The sequence below is a fragment of the Pteropus alecto genome, unplaced genomic scaffold, assembly GCF_000325575.1.
Source record: "Pteropus alecto unplaced genomic scaffold, ASM32557v1 scaffold15, whole genome shotgun sequence".
Classification (NCBI taxonomy): Eukaryota; Metazoa; Chordata; class Mammalia; order Chiroptera; family Pteropodidae; genus Pteropus; species Pteropus alecto.
Genome location: NW_006436286.1, coordinates 1,261,417 through 1,282,750, shown reverse-complemented (window position 1 = coordinate 1,282,750; position 21,334 = coordinate 1,261,417). Strand labels below are relative to the sequence as shown.

The following is a 21,334-nucleotide window of genomic DNA, read 5'->3' as shown; positions in this document are numbered from 1 at the left end:
TGCGTCCGCCCCGGCCGCGGGGAGCAGCGCCGCCCGCGCCTGCATCTCGGGCTTCTGGTCCCAGAGCTGAGAGAGACGCGACATCTGTTGCTTCTCGCTGCCCATCTCCGGTTCTCGGGGGCCGGGGACATGCTGCCGCCTCGGGCTCTGTGCACGCCGCGTCCCGCGTGGTCCCCTCAGCACCGCCGACAGCTCAGTGTCGCCGTGTCCCCGTTTCACAGATGAGAAGGTTGGGCTCAGAGAGGCGAAGTGGCTTCCCGCGGGCGCGCCGCCGGTCACGTGGCGGACGTGACGTGTCCCCATCGTCTCGGTCTGACGTCCGTGCCCTGGCCAGCTCGCCGCACTGACCCCTGGTCAGTGGCCGCGGCTCCAGGCGCACGTCCCCGCCCACGTTCATCCCCGCCAGCTTGGCAGCCAGAATTCCCGGTGCTACTTCCCTTCATTTTGCCTGCTGTCACCGGAGCTATTTGTCACTTCCCTCCCAGAAGACGCTTGGGCGGCAGGTGCAGCGCGGAGTTTGATAAGCACGTCCCCTCCATCTGTTTGGATCCTCGCCCTGGAGACGAGGGGACAGCTGAACAAACAGCCCCCGCGCCCCCTGTCCGTGCTGGTGCCACCGGAGGAGGCAGCTCCAGAGCCTGCACGAGACAGCGAGTAAAAGGCCATTTCCGCACAGAGCAACGTTTCGGGACGTGGCTGTCCCCGTGGCCAGGGCTATGGATGTTTGTCCGCCATTCTCCCCTGTGTCGATGCTTTGGGGCCCAAGGGAGGGAGTAAGATCTTCTCCGGACACTTGGTCTTGGGGACAGGGCCATGTCCTGCACGGTGTCCAGCACAGACACCCCAGGAGAGCTGTGGACCGGGCGGGTGAGCCGGCGTCGTGACAGCTTCAGCCCAGGCTCGTGGCGATGCGTGGATGCTCGGTGTGGGTGTGGCCGTGCGGTAATTCACAGACGGTGCACGCTCACGGTGCCCCATGGGGCTCGGAGAATCGTGGGGCACGCCGAAGGGCGTGAACTTAGGCGACAGGGGCCCGAGGAAGCGTCGCTGACCCGCAGAGTGACTTCGGACAAGTCACCTCGCTCCTCCGGCTGCCCTGGCTCCGCCGTCTGTAAGGCAGGCGTCTGCCGGCGCCTGCGGTGCACAGCCGTGCGGGGAGCCGTGAGAAGTTGCACAGTGTGGGTGACAGGTGGGCGTGGCTGTCTCATCCGCCCAGCGAGTCCCCGTCCCTCACGTGGCTCGGACGTCGACCATTCCCTGCCCAGTCACCCCGCTCGGCGCCCCTGCCGCTCTGTCCGCTGGATCTTAGGCTTCTGCCGGAGACAGGATCTCGCTGAACCTCAGAGCGTGAGCTTCGTGAGGACGGGGGCCTTGTCATTGTTCTGCGTCCCCAGGCCGCTTGGTTGACGTTTACTCACGAGTGGGCGGACTGGCCGGCCTTCAGGGACGGTGACACTTAGAGGGAAGAGTGAATCCCATCTCTGGAGCCTCTCTCCATTGAAGGTTTTTAAAAAAATTTGATCGAAAAGACTGTGCTTCATCCAACTCAAGAGTTAAACAGACCAGCGTGACAGGGGCCACACCCGGCAGTGCTGGGTGGCATCGGTGCGTGTATGAATCAGGGTGTCTATTGGTGTATAACAGATCACCCCAAAACTAGGAGCTTTAAAACAGCAGCAGTCTTTTATCTCTCCTAGCTTTGTGGTCAGGAAATTGGGGGGCTGGCTCGTTGATTGTGGTCTGGGGTTGCTTGCAAAGGCTGGGGCTGGAGCACCCGGTGCTGCCTGTCACTGAGGTCCTCGTGTCATCTCAGGGCCTCTGCCCGTGGCCTCAGGGCTCCAAAGGCAGGTGTCCCGAGAGAGATGGACGGAAGCTACTGCCCCAGCAGTCGCGCGGGGTCACTCTCACTGTCCTCTGTTCACTGAGGCCGTCACAAATGCCCGCCCGGGCCCCCGCCTCTGGACTGCGGAGCAGCAAATATCTGTGGACGTGGTTTAAAGCCACCACAGGAAGTCACTTCCTTTGTGACACGGGGAACCTCTCAAGAAGCTCCCCAAGAAAGGGCAGAGACTCCTGTCGAAAGGGAAGCTTCCTCTGTCTGACTTACGTCACCGGCACGGTACCCTCTAGGTCCACCCCGCGGCCAGGAACGGCAAAGTCCTGTCCTTTTTCATTGCTGAGTAATATTCCTCTGTAGATGTACATACGCCATCTTCTTTGACAAAGGTAAGGGGAATGAGAGGTACAAACTTCCAGTTATAAAAACAGTCACGGGGACGTGGAGTACAGCACGGGGAACATCATCAATCATGTCATCATAACTGTGGTGCCAGGTGGGGACCAGGCTTAGCGTGGTGCTCACGTCGTAAGTCAGGTAAATGTCTAACCACTGTGTTGTACCCTGAAACAGTATAATACTGTCTGTCAGCTGTTCTTTAATAACGAAAGGAAAGGAAAGCTTCATCAGAATTTTATGACAAGGAGCAAAGGCCGGTTCCCTTCTCACCCCCATTAATGGCAGCTGAGAAATCGTGAGGAAAGTCAAGACGGAAGAGGCCGCTCACCTCCCGCCGTGGTAGACGAGTCCATTTCGATAGCTACCTCGGTGTCTCCCAACCCACGTCCAGCGACTGGATTCCAGGGCGGGAAGGTGCTTGTTAAAATGCAGACTCCCAGGCCGCAGCCCAGAGCCGAGGGCGGAGCTTGGGGGTCCGTGTCGTAAGACGTACCCTGGGGTTCCGGGACCAGCTCTTGCTGAAGGATGGCGTCCGCCTTGTTTCAGGCCGAGCGCCGACCGAGGCTCCTCGGCTTCCCGAGTCTGGGCTGCTCAAGCAGTGACTGTGTCTCACGGGGTCTCTAAGGAACGGAAACCCACTCCGGCTGGGCTACACGGGAACGACCCCCTTCTTGGAGGCTGGGAGATTTCTGACGGGGAGTGGCCGGGCCTCCTGAGAGGTCAGAACCAGGGGCTGGAAAGCACGGCCTGTGCCCAGCCCCCGCCCCGCTCCGTCTCCCCATGCACGGTTCACCCTTCTTGGCCTCCCCGTGGTACGAAAGGACCGTCTAGGCAGACCCATGTGTGTTCCCGCTCTGGCCCAGGGCTGGCCACTAGTAGCATCCTAATGGCTAATTCTCAGGAGAGAGAATCCGATGGGCTTGGCTTAGGTCAGGTGCTACCCGTCAGCTGTGGCCAGGCGGGTCCACTGCCCAGTGAGAAGGTCCTCCCTCAGAGGCTCCTTGAGCATGCTACCCACCGGTCACTGTTCCCCCTGGCACAGTCACACCCAGCGAAGGTTTGATGAGTCCGAGCCACATGGATTGGCACAGCCAGTTTGCAACCATGTGGACGAGCGGGGAGGAGGTTGTGATAACACCTTAATCCTCCCATGTCACATGCGACGTCCACCTGGCCTCTGAGCACCGAGTCAGAGCGCCTGCCTGCTTGCTGCTACGCGGCCGCGCTCAGCACGCTCTTAGTACTGAGTGGTTGGGTGGACAAGGACACGGGTGCCCCACGTCCGATGCCCTCCTCCAGCAGGTACCCAGGGGATGTCTGCTGTGCGCTGGGCCCCGCTCTGGCGTTTGGGGTCATGCCAGGGAGCGAGCCGGGCAGAGGTACTTGCCCTCGTGGGGTTTATACTCCAGCGATGTCGGCGGGGCCTCGATCCGTGTCCCGAGGGGTCGATACGCGGTCGCCCGTCCCGGCGTGAGCTGTCTGGGAACATCGTCTGTCGTTTCAGAGCCGGTGGGTAGGACGGGGACCAGCCGAGGCCTGCGGTGGGCTCGAGCGACCCCAGCTTGCTGTCTTCCCCAGGTCATGCTCTCGGAGCGGAAAGGCACGGACGAGCTGTACGCCGTGAAGATCCTGAAGAAGGACGTGGTGATCCAGGACGACGACGTGGAGTGCACGATGGTGGAGAAGCGGGTGCTGGCGCTGCCTGGGAAGCCGCCCTTCCTCACCCAGCTGCACTCCTGCTTCCAGACCATGGTAACGGGGCGCGCCCGGCCGCTGCACCCCTGGGCTTGCCCCGGGCTCTGGCTGACGCAGCCGGCAGCCCCCCGCCCCAGGGACTCCAGGCGGGTGGGTGTGGGGCCCGAGGAAGGTGGATCCGAGGTGACCGCTCTCCCCCGAGGCAGGTGCTGTTCCCGACAGATAAAGGCACTCAGGAAACTGGTTTTATCACCAGCAAGCAGGGCTCTTCTCTGACAGCAGGAGGTGACTCGGGGACAGGAGCCTGGCCTTTCGGTCTCACACTCGGAGGCGTGGTAGCAGAACTTCCAGGCGGGAGTGAGGGAGGGCTCACACCCCGCGCCCTCGGGGGGCTGCTGGCAGCCCTGCAGACCCTCTGTGCAGGGGCACAGAGTCCTCGGCAGGGGCTGGCCCGCTCGGAGCTGTGGCCCTCAAGGAGGGGAGGGGGCATTTGTACGCTACCTGCTGTTGACCGATGCCGCCTCTGTCTGCGCGAGACATCCCTCGTGGTGACCTCTTCCTTGTCCCTGCTCAAATCCAGCCATGGGCTCCAGTCCTAAGGACGAGGAGGCCGGAGCCTGAATGCAAAGGGGCACAGAGTCCATTCTTGCCTTCGGGGCTCCTAAGGCCCAGCCGCTCAGCGATGCTCTAAGGAGCTCTACCCGGCTGTCGCCCCCGTGCTGACCTTAGAGCCCAGCCCCGCGCAAGACGGGCCACTGTCACATGCCGCGTGCGCTTCGATGCCTGGACCCTCCTCTCTCCTCGGGCATCACCGAATCCCATCCCCACTGGACGTGGGTGGTTTTATCGGCGTAGACACGCCAGGCGCACAGCTGCCCCACGTGGATGGGGCGGGGCGGAGCGGGAACTCGGCCTCACTCCTGTGCTAAGTGGCCTCTTGATGTGTCTGGGGCCCTGAGAGCCCCAGGATCAGATCCCGGTTCTGTCGCGCACTCCGCGTGGCCTCGGGTGAGTCCCAGAACCTTCTGGGCCTCGGTTTCTGTCTGAGAAATGGAGGCAGTGACAGTAGCTGTGGCAGGGCTGTCCTGAGGAGGAAGCGAGGCTGCTCGTGGGCAGCATGTGACGGCGGTGAGGCCGTCACACGTTTTCTCCATCCCCTGTGGTCCCTGCTGGCTGCTGGCCAGACCCAGAGGCTGATCCCTGTGGCAAGAGTGTAGGCGGGGGCTGGTCATTCATCCAAAGGCACCGGAGTAGCGCTCTTAAGCCATGTGACAACCCGTGACAACCCTTGGATGGGTCCCGTCATCACCCCCGTCTTGGGGATGAGGGGACTGAGGCCACATGGCTCATACCTGGGCAGCCTGGCTCCAAGGGGCTGTGCATTAGCCATTACTGAGAGCTCTTTTGAGGGTGCTGAGTGTGAATCACCCAGTTTCCACTCACCTGACAGACCTGGGGCGGGACCCCCAGCGGCCAGCCTGTCTCCAGCGTCACCCGTAGGTAGTGGTGGCACTGAGGTGGGTTCTGCAAGGCCCCGGCCTCAGGGGCCACCCCGCCTCTGCCCTAGTGCCAGCTTCCTTCTTCTTGCTTACGAATTATGTCCACTTCCACGGTCCCATGTCATTTTCCCAAGAACACTATAAGCAATGACTGTTGACACTCGTGCACCAGGGACGCGGGCCCTCAGACAGATGAACCTGGGCTCAGGTTACACAGTCACCAAGTGGCAGGTGTCCCGATGCCCCTTTGGGTGTTCTTTCTACCGGGAAAGTGTCACCTGCTTACCACACAAGAACATCGCAGTGTCTGGGACGTCTCGTGGTGGGAGGGGCTCTGAGCGTAGGGAGCGTGCGCGTGCGTCGCGAACCGTTGCTAGCAAGGCTCGGCTGAGCAGGGGGGCGACACCCGCCTCGGGGAAGTCCCGTAGGCATCTGGCTCCCGCTCGTCTTCGAGGATTGCTATTCCCTGTCCCCCAGGCTGCTGCACCAGAGGACGAGGCAGCCGAAGTCTGTGTCCCTAAGAGTCAGATCATTACTGGTGGTCCGCAGAGTGTACTGATGCTCATCGATTCTGTCAACAGACGTTTATTTGTTTACATAAGTGTGTCAGGACACAGCTGTATCACTGTGAGGGGTACATCAGTGAACAAAAGAGATGAAGTCCCCATTCCCTTGGAATCTGTACTCTGATGGGAGAGACAGATGGTAAACAGCAATAACAACAAAACACCGAAGGGTTTGGAGACGGAGGAATTGGGCAGGGAGATGCTATTTCTGATAGGGAGACTTGATGGGGATGATATTTGAGCAGAGACCAGAGCAAGTGAAAATCTGGGGGCACAGTGTCTCCGGCAGCGAGGCCGAGTGTGGGTGCCCAAGGCGGGAGCACGCTCCGTGTGTCTGAGAAGCTGCCCGGAGGCCGCTGCGGCCCTAGCGGGTTGTCATTTTGTATCTTGTGACCCAGAATTCCTTTATGAATCAGCTACCTTTAAAAAAAAACGACAGATCTGGTATAACATGCTGCAAATTTGATGTGTTTGTCTTGCCAGAGACTTAGAATTTTGAAGATGAAAGATCCGTAATAGGATAAAAAAAAAAAAATCCAGAAGGTGGTCCACATAGATAAAAGGGAACGAGACACCCACTGGTATACAAAACAACCCTTGTCGTTCTTAAAACGATGCAAGTTTAGTTTTTCGAAACTTATTTAGAGACGCGGTTACATCAGATATATTCTTAGACAATTGGGTTAAATAATCTTTGAAAGATATTCACAGCGCAACGTTGAACGGAAAATGTAAGATATTAAATTCTATTTAAGAGATTATTCTAAATGTGTTCAGATTGAACGCGTACATAGAAAAGAATCAGAAAAAGACAGAGACCAATCAGAACACCGATTCGATGTAGGGAGGGCTTCGTGGGTAATTGTCTTCGTTTTGAATTTAGGTGATTTCAGAAGCGTCTAACAAAAAGCGGTTTACAGAGTGTCGAACGGGCCACAAGGTTGCAAACGTCAATGCCCAAATGGATGCGAACGCCATCAGAAGGGGTTTGAATTTTTAGAGAATTGCTCGTTAGAGGAACTGGTCTTGGCCGAATGGGGTTTAGGTGCGTGGTTCTAGACACGCGCAGGAATAAGCTTGACAGCCTCCGTCAGATAAGTCTGGGTTTGTGATTACCGGCTGTCCAACCTCCAGAAAGTCACTTCATGGCTCTGAATATGGGTTTCATCGTCTTTACAGTAGACATAATAAGTGAGGATTGAAAGAGATGATGATAAAGTGCCTAAGAACAGTACTCGGGGCCACCCGCATGGCCGGAGCTGGGCTGGGGGCGCAGCTCGTTGCACAGGCACAGAAGTTATGCTTTTCCCAGGGACGAGACTGTCAGCTGGGCACATTCATGCAGTTCTCCAACTGCCCGTGGGCACAGCCACTCAAGGCTCCTTAGCAAAACATCTATTTTAAATGTTTTCTTTTCAATTGAACATATGCACTTCTTCTTCTTCTTCTATTTCTTTTTTTTTTTTTTTAAATAGAATTAGATTTCATGAGTCATTGAAGGACCAAAGTTACTTCCTCCCCAAATTTGCTCTGGTGGCCCAGCGAGAACTCAGCTGCAAGGCATGCTGGGAGGGAGGATCGGCACAGAAGGCAGGAGGGGGCAGGGAGGGGGCCGGGGATGGTGGTGTTTGCAGATGTGGCCCCCCGCCGCATTTCCATGGGGAGCCTAGAGTGTCCGGGGCGTCTCGGTAACTAAGGAGCCCCGTGTGGGCAGCGGTTTCCAAGGCTACGGTTTGGTGTGTGGCTCTGGCCGCAGGAAGCTCGGGTCCTAGTCTCCGTCGGCAGCGGTCGGGTTGTAAGAAACGCAACACTCGCTCCTCCAAACTAGCTCGTGCATAAAGGGAAAAACGGGATTTTATTGGAAGAGAACAACAGCCCAAAGGCAAAGATGTATCCGAGCCTCGTGAGGAGCTGGGTTCTGTAGCTTCTGAGCTTTCTAGAGTCCATCTGTTTCTCTCTGCTTGTTCCTGGGTTTCCCCTCCCCTCGTTTGGCTTCCTTAGCCCCCTGTGGGTCGCCTGTCCACCAAATCCCCGGGCTCCGATTCATAGTCATAGCAAGGAGAATCTGATTGGCTCAGCACAGGTCACATGTTTTGCTCTTGGCCAGGTTGGTCAGCCGCTAACAGGCTACTACAGCCTTCGAGGGGCGGCTGTAGCTACAGGGAAGGAAGGGCTGGTACTCGTGTCAGAGGGAAGACGTCATCTCTGGGTCGGAGCAGGACAGACGTGGTTCAGTGAAGGACGGGAGGGAGGGGAGCAAGCTGGGGAGAGCTGGGCAGGTGTCAGGGCTTCGGGCGGCCAAAGTGGTTCTAGCATCTCGGGTGCAGCAAAAGACCCGGATTGCAACCGGGGCATGTAGCGCTGTGGCCGGTAGGAAGAGACGCGGCCGGTCCCCTCTCTTTTTTCAGTGACCAAAGGTCCGTAGAAGTCTAAGGAAGCGAGATGACCCCGGCCCTGGAGAACTTGGCTCCCTCTGGGGAAGGGAAGGCTTAGAAGGCTGAGCACAAAGTTGGAGGAGCATCAGCCGCTTGCCTCTGAGGGTGACCCCAAGGCCGCGGAACCCGGAGGCGGGAGCAGCTGTGTGGGCTGCGTGCCCGTGACCGCACACCGCCCTGCGTGACGGAGGCCCTGCGAGTTCGCGTGGACTCGACGTGGATCTTCCGATGTGAGTTTGCAGCGCCCCTGTGAGAGGGGACACGGTGATGGCCCCCTTGAGCAAGGCAGGGGAGGTGCCAGTCTCGGATGCGAGGTTTCGGAGCGAGCGAGCGATGTCACTGGGACTCGAACCCAGGACTAGCTCGTGCCAACCACGGCACCGCGCAGCTCCTCGAGAGGGACAGGCAGGTGTGAGCGAGAAGAGGAAGTGCTCACAGGCGGCACTGACCCACTGGCCAGGCGGGAAGGTCACTAACAACCGTTAAACAAGTGAACACCGCACCTCGCCTTGGAGCGGGGCACGTGCTCTTGAAATGGATGGTGTTGATTTTCTCAGACCATGGTATCTTATTAAAAGTGGCGGGTGTCCCCCTGGCATCTCACGGGCATCCTGTCACATCCCACGTTCGGCTGTCTTGGAAGAAGAATCATCCCCTCTTTGAATTCTGGGACCCTCCGGTGAGTTTTGCACACGCCACCCACTCACGCTCACGCTCCATGTTTGGGAAATTGCATCCAACCATTTTGCACGATGCAGTGACAGACAGACAAATAAAATGTAATTTTATTCGCTTGCTGGTTGAACACGAGAGATTAAGGAGAAAGGAAATCGAACGTTAACCGGTCATGTCACGCTCAGGAGGCAAGGGCAATGCAAAGCGACAATTTGAATAGCAACAATGACAGTTTGGAAGAAACACGCAAGTCGAGCAGACCGGCTAGTTCAGAGAGAAACGTGGTGAGCTCGCCTTTCCGGGCGTTTAATTGGACTTGACGGTAGAACACCCACGTCGAAACATCCTGGAGCCAGCTGGAGCGGACTGGAGCTCGGGAGGAAGGGGAGGGTAGACGGGCAAGTCAGCCCGGGAAGACGGGAGCTGAGGCTTTGAGCTGTGACAAGTGTCTTTGGAAAACTCAGCAAGTAGGAGGAAGCAAAGCTTGGCTTCCAGTTGACACTCAATGAATGCTTTTTGATTTTTCACGTGGCACAGTGAACGGGGCCTCCTCAAAAACTGCCGTGTGTGACTCGGAGAGAGATCTCTGAGGTCCTGAAATGATTTTGCAGGACGAGTGGGGAGTAAGTCAGAGGTCAGGCCGCGACGGGCAGAGAGAAGTGCGTGGGGGCCGGAGGTGGCGGGCGGAGGCCGTGTCCCCAGGCGGAGCCGCACAGCTGTCCGTGCCTCGCGTGCGGTTCTTTCTCGCGGTCTGTTTTTAGACAACAGCTCCAGTCGGTCGCGTGTTGTCACCACGGTTCGGAATGTCCGAGGGCAAGGCCTATGTCTTAGTCATCATTTTCGCCCCGTTAACGCCTCCTCCGTGACTTGCAGAAATAAATACATGCTCAATAAAAGTTCCCAAATTCGCTTCTCTGCGGCAGATGGCTCTGGCAGTGTTTTCCAGGCGCGGATGCCCCTGACTTTCCAGTGGGGGTGAACTCGGTGGGACACCGACACATGGCATTTGTCTTAAAAACAAGTCCTTTGGGGGGCTGATGCACTCCAAGCCAGAGCGGCTGCAGCACAGGGCTGATGGACTCCAGGTGTGTGTGTATTTTGCACGGAGACCACGAATTTCCATCTAGGACTTAGATATGATGTTTAAAGTGTTTCAATAACTGTGTTTGGTTTTTTTTTTTTAAAAAACAAGTCAACACAAATATGTAAAAATGAGTAAATTTTTGTAGGCAAGGCAGGCAAACCGGATAAGGACCTCGAGGCTGGCGCGGGAGACGAGTGAAGTTTGGGGTGTCGGCCCCGCCTGGCTTGGCGCAATCGGGGCCCACCCTCCCCGTCTCCCTTCTCCTCTCTCGTAACTGCGTGCATCCCGCTCGCCCGCTCGACAGCCGTCGCCGTGAACTCGGGGGCTCCCGAGGGCCGGTTCCGTCTCCCACAAGACCTGTTGAAACACACACGAAGCGACCACGTGTCCGCAGCCCAAGTACGAGGACCTGCCTCCCGTTTTGCGAGGTGTCCCCGGGTGACGCGTGAGGTCTCCCCACTCGCCCGGGGAACCCTCCCCGTCGGGCTCCGCGGATGACTCGCGTGCCTGGCGGCAGAATCAGGCCTGGCACGGGGTGGGCATCATCCGCGTTCATTCGGAACGTGAAGTGACAGCGACATGCAAGCCGTATCGTGGAAGAGCCCGGAACACGGGCGTGCCGAAGCCAGACTCGGCACGGTTCAGACGCGACGGGCCTCGGGGCCTTCCCGCGCGGCAGACCTCAAAACGTGGCATCCTGCCCGAGAGAGCTCGCCCCTCACGCTGGGATTCTGGCTCGTGAGTTTAGGGGCAAGTCGAGTTCTTCTAGGCAGAAAGCAAGCGAGTGAAAGCTTTCCCTCACTCACTCCTCTCTCTGTGGCCGATGCCATCTGCTAGTTTCAAAAATAATTTTTAAAAGCAAGTGTTTTGGTTCTTTTCAATGTGCAGCAAAGACAGATGCTATTTTAAGGCTTGTTTTCTGTCAACTCCCCCCTCCCCAAAGAGCCGGGATCTGGGTGTCGGCACTTCTGGCTGACTGTCTCCGCTCCGAAACTAACTCGTATGTGACCTTTTGGCAACTCTCCCGCACGCCTTGGATGCCGGGAGCAGGAGTAGTAATTCTGCCTTCAGAGATGCTGAGTAGGTGGACCAGTATCAGTCCAGAAGGTCCTTCGACATTTCAAAAATTGATGGATTATCCTGGATGCCTCCCCTGGGCCCTGCCATCTTCTGTGTCGACGTGTGGCTGGATCTCCAAGGCCCCTCCCTCCAGATCGGATGCCCTCAGAGGGGAGGACACCCCCACATACCCATACAGCATCTGGCTCAGAACCTTATCTGGGAGGCAGCCTAATAAGAGGTCACAAGTATAGACTCTGGAACCGATCTGCCTGGGTTCAAATCCCGAATCTGCTACCTAGCTACTGAGTGACCCCCGGCAAAGGACTGGCCCTTTCTGAGTCTCGATGTCCATGTGTTTAGAAGGAAGATGGTCACTTGAGCTGTTCAGGAAGACGGATGAGGCCCCACATACAGTCTCATAGTAAGTGCTTGCATGGTGGCAGCTTCATTGCAAGGCTGCCATTATTCTAATGATTGGACACTCGACACCAACGTTTGACAGATGCTCACATGACTATGATCAAGTTCTTTGCCCTCTGAGGGGACTTTTTAAACGGTGGTTTAAACATCTGTTTCGTGGCCAGCTTCACATAGGACACTTTCCACGTGTCATCTCGGTGTAGGGGGCAGGTGAGTGGCGTCCACTCCGAAGAGGGGGCTAGAGGTCCGAGAGGCTACATGATGGCTCCGTGTCGAGCAGCCGGCAAGCTGGGAGAAGAGGCCTTGAATCCTACTTGACTTCGGACATGGACATCGCCCCGCACCCACCACGTCAACTGTCCCGCACCCCACCTCATCCGTCACCCTGCGCCCCACCTCGTCCACCGCCCTGCACCCCGCCTCGTCCACCGCCCCTGCCCCTAGCTTTGTGACTTCGGTGGCAAGCCTTTTCGCCATGACCCAGCCATACCGACACATAAATCTAACCCAAACGCGCATGTCGTGAAATGCCACAGAGTAGCAGTCTGTGCAGGCAGTCCAATAGTTCCGACTCCATTCTCTTCCTTTCATTCATTCATTCATTCATTCATTTTTTGCATGCATCGTGTGCTTTGACCCAAGCAGAGGTCCCCATGAAGAGGGGAAGTCACTGCCCCACACAGCGAACAGCCTTGGGTGGAGGACGGGGTGTGGGTCGGGGACAGACGTGTGGGTGCTGGCCACACCACGGCCACAACGTGTCGCCTCGGACGCCAGCAACGGCACTGGGCTCCGTCATTTTGTCCGTCTCACGGATGAGGAGGCCATGTGTTCGATAACTTCTGCCAGTACATGCAGCTACCAGGGAGCAGAGCGGGGTCCCACAGAGTCTTGGGCACCTGCTGCGTGCTGGTCACACCGTGGGAACGGGGTCACGCCGCCAAGCAGGACGCAGCCCTGACGTGAAGGAGTTTGCGTCTCCCTTGAAAGACGTGTTTAAAAAAGTCCTCAAATGGGATATAGATTCCTTTTTCTGGCCCAAATTCTTTTGCTTCTTGATATGCCCTCCTAGGCTACTATTTTTTAGACTTTAAGCGTTCATTTCTCCCCGTAATCATGGCGCTGGTTGTTACTGGGTACCCCAAAACTCAGTGCTTCGAAATAGCAGCTAGCAGTCCGTAACTCGGGTTCTGTGGGTCGGGGGCTCGGGCGCGGCTCCCCTGGCAGGTCCTGGTGCTGGGGTCCCTAAGGGGAGTCTGCGTGTTTTCGGGGAGAAGTGTCTATTCAGGTCCTCTGCCCGTTTTTTGATTAGATTGTTTGTTTTTTTGTTGTTGTTGTTATTGAGTTCTATGAGTTCTTCGTATATTTTGGATATTAGGCCCTTATGGGAGGCGTTGCTTGCAAATATATTTTCGCATTCGGATGGTTGTCTCTTTACCTTGTGGACGGCTTCTTTTGCTGTGCAGAAGCTTTTTAGTTTGATGTGGTCTCGTTCATTTATTTTTGCTTTTACTTCCCTTGCTTTTGAGGTCAAATTCATGAAATTCTCTCTAAGTCCAAGGTCCATGTGTCTAGTACCTGTTTTCTTCTGTGCGATTTATCGTCCCAGGTCTGATACTCAGGTCTTTATCGTGCTAAGTGTGATAAGTCAGACAGAAAAGGACAAGAACCGCACGATTTCACTCGTATGTGGGATATAAAACAGAAAGAAAGAAACAAACAAAAACTCATAGTCACACACAGCAGAAAGGTGTGACCAGAGGGGAGGGGGGCGGGGAGGAGGAAGAGGGCCATGGGGGTGACAGACGGGAAGGGGCCAGACTCTGGGTGGGGAGCACACAGTACAATGTACAGACGACGTATCATGAACCTATGCAGTGAAGCTTATCTAACCTCATTAACGGACATCACCCCCATAAATTTAACTTTTTTAAAAAAGAAAGTTGCAGTCCAGTGGCCAGCTCGGGCTGCGGTCATCTGGTGGGCTGACGGGGTGGGGTCCTGTCTCCAGGGGCCTCACGCATGCACCTGGCAGTCGGTGCCGGCTAGGGGCAGGCCGCGGTCCTCTGCCGCGTGTGCCCGTCCACAGTGCTGCGGGGCGTCCCTGTCACATGGCGCTGGCTTCCCCGAGAGAGAGCAATGTGAGAACTGCCGTGTCGTTTATGACAGTCCTGGAAGTCACGTGCCGTCACCTTTCCAGTGTCCTGTTGGTTGCCCAAGTCCTAGTCCCTGTGGAAGGGACCGCACAAGGCTGTGAATGTAGGAGGTAAAAACTACGGGTGACAGGGACGTCACAGAGGCTGGCGTCCACGGCCACCTGTCACCTGTGACCGGATTCACTTACTGTTTTCCATTTTCTACTAAAATCAGCTTCTTCCTAAATAATATGTCCATTAAATCACAAGATTCATGCGCTGGGTATATTTTCCAGAACACACGAATATAAACCTGGAGTTATTAATTCTAAAAAATTCATGCACCACCTGTGCATCCTCGTGTAGCTCCTGTGGCACAGGCCCGGTGGGGGGTAGGTCATGACCCGCCCCCCCCAGAGCCCGGGAAACACCCCGATGCTGATGTCGCCATCTGCCTGTCCCTCCAGGACCGCCTGTACTTCGTGATGGAGTATGTGAACGGCGGGGACCTCATGTACCACATCCAGCAGGTCGGCCGGTTCAAGGAGCCTCACGCCGTGTAAGTGACAGCGAGGGCCGTGCTTCCCCGTCGGGTGCAGGGCGGGTTCTCGGTGGCTTTGGGTTTGTAGCTGAGCGGGGGGAGTTGCATCTTCTTTGCTCCTTCTCTGTCTACACCCCTCTCAGACCCCGATGCCTGGTCGTCCGTCCCTCCGGTCCTCCGTGGGGATGAGGGACCGGGCTGCTCTGTGGCTCCTGGGGTGCGGAGGCCGAGCCCAGGCTTCTAGAGCGTGATTTTCCTGCCGAGTCCGTTCTGTCCCCTTCAGTCCACAAGGCGGCCGGCTCTTCTTCCTAGAACGCAGGCAGCGTTGTTTCCCGCCCACCGCTGGTGGACGGGATCACGGCCAGTCCTAGGGTTCACCCTGCTCACCTCACCTTCGGAGTTCGCCGAGCCCTCGTCCCCCCGGCAGGTCCCCAGGGCCTCACCCCGCCGCTGCTCCCTTCTGTCCACCCCGCCCCCTTCCCCCCAGCTGCTGAGCCCATGCGCACTGCGTTCTGGATGCTTCTCGTCCCATCATTTGTCTCTCTTGGCACAATCCTGAGGGGACACGGGGTTGTCCATCTTCTTTTATCTCTAACAGCTGATGGGCCGCGGGCCTGAACCCCATCGTCACACACGCACACACCTGCAGGACACTGACCCAGCGCACATACCTGCAGGACATCGTCACACACGCACACACCTGCAGGACACTGACCCAGCGCACACACCTGCAGGACAGCGTCACACACGCACACACCTGCAGGACACTAACCCAGCGCCCACACCTGCAGGACACTAACCCAGCGCCCCGGAGCCCCGCCCAGCCCTTGTGCTGTGACTGACCCCTTCTCCCTCCTGGGCCTCCAGGAAGCGCGCGTGCTTCCGATGGCCGCCATGTCCATCCGGCTGTGCCACGTGCTAGCCGGGTAAAGGGGCCAGGTCACCTCATGGCACCGAGCCCCGGTTTCCTCGCGTAAGGAGCAGGGGGCGATGGTGGGACCCAGCTCCTCGGACCGGAGCGAAGATGGAATCGGGTAGCTTAAAGGATGCTGAGGAGACGTTCGGTCTTCGTCGGAGGCTGGCTGCTGTTAGGAAGGCGTCTTAACTTGGTCGGGTCTGAGACGGGTTCTCCGTCTGGACCACCGTACGCCACGAAGCAGTCGCCAAGGCTTCTCCTGCCCCAGCTGGTCCGTGCAGCAGCCTCGGGCCCTGAACCCGCCCACCGTGCTCCCTCCCCGGCGGGTCGCCAGCGCCACGGTGCCCTCGACCTCCTCCATCGCTTTTTTTTTCCCTCCTAATTTCAGATTCTACGCCGCAGAAATCGCCATCGGCCTGTTCTTCCTACAAAGCAAGGGCATCATTTACCGGTACGTGAGCGCCGTCCGGCCCCCGGCCCCTCCCCTGCCTGCCTCCTTCTTTAACTGCTTTTAAAATTAGACTCCACGCTGGGGGAGGAGCTCTCCGGTGCGCACTCGGGCATGTGTTCTGCCAGGCAGCATCGCCCACTGCCCTGGCAGGATTCGGGCAGCTCTAGGCGGTGGCAGAAAATCTCAACGGACCTGCCACCGGCGGCGGTTCAGAGCCTCAGACACCAGACCGCTTGCTCGCAGACGACGAGGCTCATTAAAGGGGTCCGTGAGCACGTGTGGGGAGCAGGCAAAGAACCTCGGCTGGCAGGAGATGATGGATCGTGCTATCGTGACCCACGAGTTGTGTTGTCTGGCTGTGTAACTACAAGTTAGGAATGGCTCTCTGAGCAGCTTGCCCCGGGAGACGTGGTTAGGCCGGGGAGCCGGCCCTGGCCCGCCCTGGAGGAGCAGGCGTGGCGTCACGGCCGTGCGAGTCTGCCTTTAGTCCACGTGGTACAGTTGTCCTTATGTCATATGGGTGCAAATGGCAAAGGCACTGCTGGTTTTGGCTGGTTTGTTACACGGGAGAGGCTGGCAGGGGGCACGGGCCTCCCGCAGGGCACTCGGCATGGGGGGAGGTCTGTTTAAAAGACCGTGACAAGCCACGAGAGTCCACATCACTGGTGCGACACGGACCTTTTGTTCTGTGGCCTGTTAGCCAAGCCTAAACTATCTCGTTTAATACAGTCATAATATACGTTATGACGAGTCTCCTTTATTAACTTTTCCCTAAAAAAAAGGTCCACTTCATTTAGTCACTTGACAAACATTCATCAAAAGCCTACGCTGTGCCAGGCTGTCTTCCAGGCAGTGGGGATCCAGCTGTGAGAAAAATGGACGGAACCACCTGCCTTTGTAGAGAGTCGATTCTCCCGGTAGGAGACAGACACGTAAATCATAAAGATGTGGTCTGTCAGGGAGTGGTAAGTGCTGCAGAGAAAAATCAGGCTGCGGCTGGTGGCTGGTGGCTGCTGGCTGGTCGCCTGTCATTCTGCCGAGAGCATGAGGTCAGTGTCCGAAGGGTTAGGGTGACCATGGAGTCCTGGGCCTCGCAAAGCAGCTGAAGGAGGCAGAACTAAAGGCCTAGAGGGGTCCCGAGGGAGACAGGAGTCGAGGCTGAGGGTGCCGGCGGGATGGAGGGTGGCGGGCGGGGGCCTGGCCAGGAGCCCGGAGTCCTGGGGCTCTTTTTTTTCACTCCTCGAAGTGGCCGTGTGAAATCTAATCGGGGAGGGACACGCTTCCCCTGAGTAAAAGGGCCTCCATCTCCCTTGTCCTCCTGGTAGGGGACGGGGAGGGTCAGGGAGAGAGTGGTCTGTGGCACGTGGGTGGCACGTGGGCCATCTCTGTGAAGGAGGGGGGCAGGAGAATGACGGTGACGTGAACGGTGAATAGTGTGCGCGTCCTGCCGTGCTTGCCCTCGGTGACCCTGTGTCGCCGTGTGAGCGTGAGACGGGGCCGGCAGGGCCCTCGATCCCCTTGATTTCCCCTTTGACTGTCATGGCGGGAGCATCTTGTGCTGAATGTAGTTCTGGTATCTACGGGTAGCATGTTATCTTCTGTATGGCGTGACCCCTAAATTCAAGCCAGCGGCTCCGCCGTCCCACCCGATGGGAGGGACTTTACATCATTGTACACTCCACGTGATTGTCCCCTCATGTGCTGACACTGGGGGCTAAGTCCCATCCTGGACGGGCCTCCGCTAAAACAGAACCAGGAGGCGAGTCTCCCGCCACCTTTCAAGTGTCTTCTGAGGGGTCATTTATCACGCGTTTAAGCCACTCGGTGTCCGGACCGCTTCGGGTGTGAGTAGAAACAGAGTCTGCCTCCTACTGTCCAGACCGGAAGACCAGATATTCTCACAGTCTCCCTGGAGCCAGGCAGCCACACAGCTCAGGCTCTGAAAGTCGTCACACTCACCCAAGACCTCGAATCAGAAGTCGGTGACCAAGGAAAGGGAGCCTGTCCATAGGAATCAGCGACACCTAGCTCCCCGAGGCGAGAGAGAGAGGAAGGCGTCCTTAACAGCACGCCAGAGCCCAGCTTTGGGGCTCCGCGGAGCGGGGCGAGGCCTGTGCCCTGCGGTGGAGGGGCGGCGTCTGCGCCGGTGTCCTCACCGGCCCAACTGTGTGGCGGACGGGCACGATTCCTGGATGCAGAGCCTCCGGGTCTCTGGTCCTCAGCCTCCTCAGAGAGTCCCCGCCCCCCGTTTCCTTTTTAGGTTGAAATAAATCGTTTTTAGGTTGAAATAGTCATGACTGGTTTTTGTTGCTCGCTGTGAAGTTCCTCGATTGACACAGTTTTTAAAATGGATGGTCCAATGAAAACGGGAAGAAAAATTGCATGACAGCAGGTGTGTGGCTTTTCGAAGTCTTTTAAGTGTCACAAGTCCCCCCTTCCTTGTTAGATCTCTAGATAATCGGACGGGTCTCAAGTAAAGAGGATGAGGCCTCTCTGAGGACCATGTCTGGGGGTGTCGGGTGGGGGAAGGCAGAAGGTCCTTCCTGCCACACTTAGTGTGTGGTGTGTTGGTCCCCATCCCTGGAATGTGTGGTGCTTTTTTCCATGATGAGTTTCTGAAAATGAGAACAATTGTCCCAGCCCCATTTTGAAGCATGAAGGAAGATTTATCATGTCAAATAAAAGAAGGCAGTGACTATGACCGCAGCGTCCTCCAGCCCCAAGATCTGCCTGGCTCTTGACGCCTGAAGCTCCTTTTCTAGAACGAGTGAAGATGTTTTTCCACTTCCTTGGTTGCCCCAGCTACTTGTTTGGGGGGCTTGTGGTCAAGCTGAGGGTTAAGGTCATGCGTTTAGGTAAATCAAGTTGCTGCAAAGTCCAGCTTTTCTAAGTTCCGAGCTGGCATTCAGAGACCGGAGGCTTGTGGACAAGCACGGAGGCTGGGAGCGGGTAGCACCATGGACAGCAGCGGGGTCGAGGATGTTGCCGGCGGCAAGCAGGGGGTGCAAGGGAACCTGCCTTCGGGAGAGGAGACCTCACAGACCAGCCGGGAGACGCCAGGATATATTTCCAGGTTATGTTCTCTTAGTCGAAAATGACAGCAACTCTTTTAACTTAGGTTAAAAGAGGCATTTGGGGGCTGACATAACTGAAAAGTCTGGGGGGCAGACTTGACTCATCTGGGCCTGATTCGATCCAGGGGTTCAAATGATGTTACAAGCCTCCACTCCAGCCCCCTCCCTCTGTGCTGTGCTTTGTCCGTACGGGCTTCCTCCTCTCGGTCTGGTGACCTGTGGCATTTCTAGACTTACGATCTGTCCCCCTACTCGAGCAACCTCAGTGTAAATGAGAGCTCAGTCCTTTCCCATGGTACCAGCAAAGCGCCAGGGCTTATGCTCAGTGGCTTCAGTAGCTCACGTTGGGTCCCATGGTCATCCCTGAAGGCATTGGCACGACCAGTGGGATGGGGTGTCTCCATCGGCCAGGATGGGCTGCCCGGCCACTCCTGGAGCCAGGAGTTGAGGTCGGCGCCACCAGCCTTATGTGACATGGGAATCAGGGAAGAATGATTCTTCAAAGGAAATGTGGACGCCCTCATCCCATGATGCTAGGACAGGCAGAAACCCCAGAGGTCCCCTGCCCAGCGAAGACAACTGAGGGTAGAGGTCTGAGCTGAGCAGCAGCAGGTCCCCTGACCTCCCAGGGCGCTGGGCTTCCACGGGGACCGAGGAGGCCTGGCCCATGGCTCTTCCCTGCTCCTTGGTGCTAAAGCACCAAGCGTCGACCTGGACAGGTGTTCGGGGAGGAGGAAAGCGGATAGATATTGGAGTCGCCCTGTGTGCTGGGAACGTGCAGCGGTCCCTAACACATCAGGCTCTCCTCATCAGCACAGGTGTCCTCCCGACGCCCGTTTGAGGTGTCTGTCGCGCCCTCCTCTTTGCGCCACCCTGTAATAGTCTTTAACAGTCCTTCGCGGACGCGAATACTTCCGTCTTCCTCTCTGCTCTGCGAGTTTCATCTGAACTAGAGCAGGTGCGCGTTCATCTCGCCCGCCGTGTCTGCCCAGCTCCCGGCGCAGTGCCTGTCACATAACAAGGGCACGGCAGGTAGTTTCCGATTGGAAGAAATTGCTGGGAAGTCCCGGCTGTGACCTACGAGAGCTCGGAGCACTTGGAATTAGATCGGGTTCTCTCGACCTGTTTTTTTCCCCTCCGTGATCTTCAGAGATGTAAACAATCTGATGAAAGATTGTCTTCCTGTAAAACGCGAGGGCTCCGTGAGCCGCACGTGTGAAGTGCTCCTGGCCACGAGAAGCCTGCGGGACACTACGCGGCTTTCTGTGGCTGTCTCATCTCAGAGCCGGTGTCTCACGGTGTCCTCGTGAGACAGCTGGCTCCGTAGAAGCAGCAAAACGCAGGGGGTTGTGGACCATTCTCCATCTCTCTGCTCAGTCCCAAGCCGTCAGAGGGCAGGGGCTGGCTCGTCCTCGTCCGGTGTCTCTCCTGGGAACGAGTGGCTGTTGGTTGACTTGCAATTAAGTAGCATCTAACGAAGTCCCTAAACTCTTCTGTCCACCACAGCGACCTAAAACTCGACAACGTGATGCTGGACTCCGAGGGCCACGTGAAGATCGCCGACTTCGGCATGTGTAAGGAGAACATGTGGGACGGCGTGACCACCAAGACCTTCTGCGGCACTCCAGACTACATCGCCCCCGAGGTGAGAGCCGGAGCCCCCGGCGCACGTCCACGCGGTGCCGCCCCCGGGGGCGGCAGCCAAGCGGGGGACGGGCCAGGGCGTGCCGGCGAGCGGGCCACGGGCGTTCACCCCCCCTGTAAGCTAAAGCATTCCTTTAGGGTGGGCGAGCCGGCGAGCGGGCCACGGGCCGGTTCCCCTCCTGTACGCTAAAGCATTCCTTTAGGGTCACACATGCAAATTAACTCAGCTTGCATCCAGAAGCTCGGGCCCAAAATACATCGAGGTTTGGGAGAAAATGGAAATAGAACGCAAAAGAACCATCCACCACACATCAGTAAAATTCTTCGTCAAGCCGCTGTGGCTTGTGGCCATATGGTACTTCCTATTATGACACTGGAGCGTTCATGAAAAGGAGGGACAGGGAGGAAGAGAGGTCCCCGGGGCAGACCCATGACACAGGGTCTGCGACCTCACAGGTGTGCAGTGGTCGTGCTGAATGAACCCGGGAGGCTCGTAATTTGTCTTCCTGTGAGGAGGGTGTAAACGGGAGGGTAGAGATTTCTTCCCAGTGTCCCTCCTTTCCCCGAGGTGACGGTCAGTGGTCGGACGGGCTTCTCCGCTTGTCACGGGGTGGCTTTCCCTTCTTCTCTGCATCGGTGCCCAGAGGGCTCCTCTCCCTGCAGTCCGCTGGTTGGCTTTGTGAGGAGCTGAGGGTGTGGTCCCAAGTCCTGGCAATGGACGTTCTAGAATCCTTCCCTCCCTTCTTAACCATTTGTCACTGGACATGTAACAATGGGGACAGGTGGCCCTGTGTAACGAAACAGCTTGGCACAGAATTTTAAACCTGCGTTCTCTTTTACCAGAGCTGTCCCTCTTTAGGGACCGAGTTCACACACACACACACACACACAGGCGCGTGCA

The 21,334-nt window shown here is 57.2% G+C and overlaps 1 protein-coding gene across 1 annotated transcript in view; it reads left to right on the top strand.

Moving 5' to 3' along the window:
• Positions 1–21,334, top strand: part of PRKCB (protein kinase C beta) — a gene marked incomplete at its 5' end in the record, with an annotated part of 228,349 nt that overhangs the window by 183,291 nt on the left and 23,724 nt on the right. Inside the window, 4 exons of the mRNA XM_006912548.1 lie at positions 3,815–3,988; positions 14,275–14,366; positions 15,653–15,715; positions 20,296–20,434. Coding sequence (XP_006912610.1) covers positions 3,815–3,988; positions 14,275–14,366; positions 15,653–15,715; positions 20,296–20,434 — 468 coding nt within the window. The remainder of the gene's footprint in view (positions 1–3,814; positions 3,989–14,274; positions 14,367–15,652; positions 15,716–20,295; positions 20,435–21,334) is intronic.